The 4,862-nt window shown below is 36.9% G+C and overlaps 1 protein-coding gene across 1 annotated transcript; it reads left to right on the top strand.

Moving 5' to 3' along the window:
- Window positions 1-345: 345 nt before the first annotated feature.
- On the top strand, window positions 346-3,839 carry LOC117867927 (trefoil factor 3-like). Its single transcript, XM_034753406.1, has 3 exons — window positions 346-446; window positions 2,786-2,932; window positions 3,613-3,839. The coding sequence occupies exons 1-3, from the start codon at window positions 380-382 to the stop codon at window positions 3,624-3,626; spliced, it is 228 nt and encodes a 75-aa protein (XP_034609297.1). The 5' UTR covers window positions 346-379; the 3' UTR covers window positions 3,627-3,839.
- Window positions 3,840-4,862: the final 1,023 nt, after the last annotated feature.

The raw sequence follows: 4,862 nt of genomic DNA on the forward strand, positions 1-4,862 counted from the left end.
TATATAAAATATATATAAAATAACTGATACTGAAATTGGCAGAATGCACCCATGACAGAGTATCGACTTACTTCTGATAAGGTTAGGTTGACAGTGCGGAATGTAAAACCTGATTGCCACCTAAGCTTTAAACAAAGCTTTATATCTACACCAGCATTTTCCCACTTTCAATACTTATCACTTCACCGGACGTTGTATGGGCTAGGAAATGGTTTAATCAAAAAGCGATAAATGGAGAGAACTGCCAAAAAATGCCTCCTTAGGTAAATGTTACTTGAAACTATTTGAGCAAACAAAACTGCTATAAAACAAAACCCTTTAGGGACATTTTCGTCTGCAGACTCACATTCTTCGTAAAGACTGAACACTGAAGACTGCAATGGAAAATAAGGTGTTCTGGTTACTGACCATTTCCCTCATTGTGGGGCTCAGCGATGCCTTGCTGCGTAAGTGCATGTTTTAAAATATCACGTTCAGGGCATAAGCTCAAACCACCTGAAATTAATCAACCCTAATTCTGAGTATTGTTCAATAAGGTATTTCTCAAAGATCTTGCTTTATAATGTCAGTAATGTTAAATATTAAGAAACTATTATGTTAATTGTTCTAATGTTATGTTGAGATGTAAAATTTAGTACATCTTTGTACTTCAGCTTTGTTATGACTCCAAATGGGAAAGAATGAAAATTAAGACCCATCTACTATTTTTCTTGGCATGAGGGGGAACGAGAGAGCAAAGACATTGGAGAGCTAATAAATTATGTTTCTTTCTGTCATGCAGAGATAACTTGATGTGGGTCTGTTCTTCTAACAATAATGTTTTTTATCTGGAGAGATTTGTCCATATAGGGCCCAATTTTGATCTGGATGTTTGTGCAGAGTTCTGCTGACTTCATTGGAAGCTGTTTGTGTCCAGGGAAAAAATTCATCCCAGAGATGGGAAATATAGACCTGGAGGAATTAGAGATCATACAGCCTAGTGGCAAGGTGCACTACCTAGTGTATTAACAGCATATAGCAATTCTTTCAAGAGCTTAGATCATGTGTTTGTATTTGAGAGAGTCCTTTTGCAGCAGTGTTTGATGGCACTGCTTACAAAAGAGATCTATATGATAAAAAGATGACCATCCATGTCCCCAAAATATACAAAATGTAGTCTTATTTTTCTATGGAGTTAATTTTATTTAAAGAAAAAAAGTCAGTTACTTTAGAACCAGAATTAAGGTTTTGCAAATCTTATTGGGAATTAAGTTCTTGTTTTGGATTTAAGCTTCCAGCATTCCAAATATTGCAGCATTGTTCTATTGTAGGAGAAGCATATAGCTCCCCTATCTGCCTATCTTAGAACTGCTGCCCATCCCCATATCATCCGAAAGCCTTCTATGAATATAGGCTAGCAACATTGAGGCCCCTAGAGGACTTCATGCTAGACTGACTAGTCCATTTTCATGGTCCATGTTAAATGCATTCTGAAGTATCTAAACCAGCATATATCATTTACATACTTCAGATTTTTAGTTATATTAATATTGTTAAAAATACAAGGAATTTTAATACACAAATTTATAAGACACAGTACTGCAAAATCCTTATTATGCAAACCTCAAAAAGCTTTTCCTGAGGCCCCGATCATGCTCCCATTAAAGTAAATGGCAAATTTCATTGACTTCAATGGGCAAGATTAGGCCTTAGGAGCTGTAGAACCAGGTTGTGCCTATTTGTCCCTATGAACTCGGATGGACCCCTCTCCGGAAATCCACCCAGCTTTCGAAAAGGGCCTGCTCCTCAAAACCAGGTTATGAGTGTGTCTTAAATACTTACGTAGCACCATACATGTACACCGGGCTTTACAAAACATGAACAAAGACAAGAGTCCGGCTACATGGAATTTACTGTCTAGAAAGGATAAGAGAATTGTGTCAAGATTCAAATCTCAAGAGAGTCTAGGCATTTCAGACCTGAAGTTTGGAAAACATGCCACTCCCACTAAGTAAAGTAGCAAGAAAACAATTTCAAATAAACAAAAAATAAAAAGGACTAGTTTTCACATCTGTGGTGTTAGATGATTTAAGCAAAGTACTGGATATAGTAAACCAGTTCCCACTTTTGCATTTCTACAGTGATTTTTGCCAGTCTGCTCTCACTTTTCATTGGGATTTTACACAAATGTAACTCCATTGATTTCAGTGCAGTTTCTTTCAATTTACAGCAATTTGAGATCAGAATTGGGTTCTTTTTATCAGCTACAACATTAGGGACAAATTCATCTCTGGGGTACTTGCCTGGGGTTCTACTGACATGGCTAGAATTTGGCTCTTAGTATTTTACAATTACAACTTTGTACTACTAGTAGTTGTATAATTTTTGTAGTGAAGTAAAACTACTGTACAGTAATGCTCACTGTTACTGTGCTGGAGGCATCTTTTGGAGAAAGACTGCCTATTGTGCGAAGCTGTGTAGTGGTTTCATAGTGGTAAGAGCAAATATTCAGCAGTCTCAGGACACTAGACTCATTTAAATTGTGAATTTGAACATATTTCTTCTGTAATATAAGTCTAAGGAAATAACCCATTTCACTACTTGGTCCCATGCTGAGGGACTGTTTTGAGCTGGGTCTATTTATAGTTTAAGGTAATAAATTGTTTAGGTTTACAAAAGTGCTTGATGTGCCTGAAAGTGTCATTTACAGGCTGGTGCAATTTTGAATCTTTGCTTAAATAACTGATGCATAATCATTTAATGAAAAATATGTTAGGCTGTTTACCTTGTACTTTGTTTTAAATAGCTCCAGGTGAATGTGATGTGCAACCAAAAGCAAGAGAAAACTGTGGGTATCCAGGCATCACTGAAATTGAATGTAGTGCAAGACAATGCTGCTTTAATTCAGATACCCCAGATAGCCCCTGGTGTTTCAAACCGGTTCCAGCAGAAGGTAAGTGTGTGAAGGATGTCAGTTTTTTCCGTGCTGGCAGATGGACTTTTATTTGTATAAATCCCAGTTCTGCAAGGTGTGGCGCATCTTCCCCTTCCCTTAAAGTTAATGCAGCAACTTTCAGGAAGACTCTTGTGATCAGTTAAATGTCATGCTAAGGTAGGTCTTGGTGCTCTTTGCTGCATGGTGACTTTACCATCTTGTGAATGAAAAGTACCATATAATTAAATGCATTCTTATATATTAATGTGTACAGAAGCCACACTGTGAAGCAGAAATTACATTTTAGTAAATCAGTAGATTTCAAAGATAAATGGAAGATTACAAATGTGACTGCTTTAAAGAGGTTATCAGTCATCTACAATTAATAGATACATTGAAAGAAGATGAGAGGATTTGGGAGGTTGAGGAGAATCTTGTTTAAACTGGTTTTCAGTTTATCCCTCTCATTTATTTTTCCATTTCCTTCCTATTCAACACCATCTGGCACCCCTTTATGTGAAAATATTTAGAGTTCAGTTACTAATTTGTTTCCTCTATTAATGACAGGGGAAAATTAAACTTAGTCCTAATTTTCAGAATGTCATCACAGTGTTTGTTAAATGGGTTTTGTTGAAATTGTTTGAGATAGGTAATGCACTGTGCAGTGGTCATTTTCATTTTTTTCTTTCTCCACCCAGAATGTCAACTATAAAATGGATCTTCTCTAGAAACGTGTCTCTCACAGTGGAGTTCTTCATTATGACAATGACAAAGTGCTCTCATCTGTACAATGTATACAATCTGTAATTATGCTGATTTTCATGCAGGTCATTTCTGATCCCTCTGTTTTCTTTACAATGACATAGTTTACCACTGCAATCTTTTTTCTATACTTTAGTATCATGCACCTGCCTGAAACAATAAAAGCAGCAAAACAAAAATTGCAAGATGCTTCTTTGGTATTTTTGTGCTCCAAATAGGTTGCCCTTTCCTGGAAAGTAGATATTTCTCTCTCTGACTTCCCAAGAGAAATAAATTACTGACAGTTCTGGAGAAAAATACATCATCATATTGTCAATACAGATACTACAAATTAAAACATTACCAAAGAGATGAAACTAGCTCAAGTTGGTTATGAATTAAAGTTACCAACTAAAGACTTTTCTGTGGCCTACATGATCACAGTCTATTTCCAAATGGACATGACTAACCCATCACCTATGGCACTGATTGATTGATAACTTTGTTGGCTGTCTTAACAGACACAAGAACTGAATGGACCAAGGAGACTGAACTACCTCCTCACCCCTACAGGTACTTCCTCCAGATCATGGGTAAAGCACATGGATAGGGCAATGTGGACAAGTATGCAAAACTACTATCCATGCTGCTGGAGATTTTAGTCTCCAGGGCTTTCATGCCAGAACTTTTCACAAGCAATAGATGTGCTCAAACAAACCTTGTTTAGATGAAGAGAACTGATGAACTACTCAGACAATTCTGTCACTTGGATTTGATTTTAGGATATGCACTTGCAAAGGATCCCTGTCATGGAAAAAATGCCATGAGCTCAATCCATTTCCCACTGAAGTCTTTTCCTTGACTCAGAGTTAATCAGGGCCCATGTTTGTACTGAACTGGAGCTTGGAATCCATCTTTCCAGTCATACCCTCATTGCAGATTTCCTCTGCCTTTAAATTCAGCTTTCTAAGCTGTGTCTTGGAAAAAGTGATTAATCCCTATTGACACACCAGACATATCTTTGTGCTTTTATCCTATACAAAACCCCCACTGATTGTTGAGAAAGAAAAGAAAGTAATGGCATTTTAAGCTTTTAATTTCTCAGATGCAACGTTGGGAACAATTGCATAGCCTGATCAGAAATAGCCTGCCAGTTTCCACATTTAAAACTGAAGTCACCCAGTAGATAGCTTTACCTTTTATAGAC

This window comes from Trachemys scripta, chromosome 1 (assembly GCF_013100865.1).
Source record: "Trachemys scripta elegans isolate TJP31775 chromosome 1, CAS_Tse_1.0, whole genome shotgun sequence".
Classification (NCBI taxonomy): Eukaryota; Metazoa; Chordata; order Testudines; family Emydidae; genus Trachemys; species Trachemys scripta.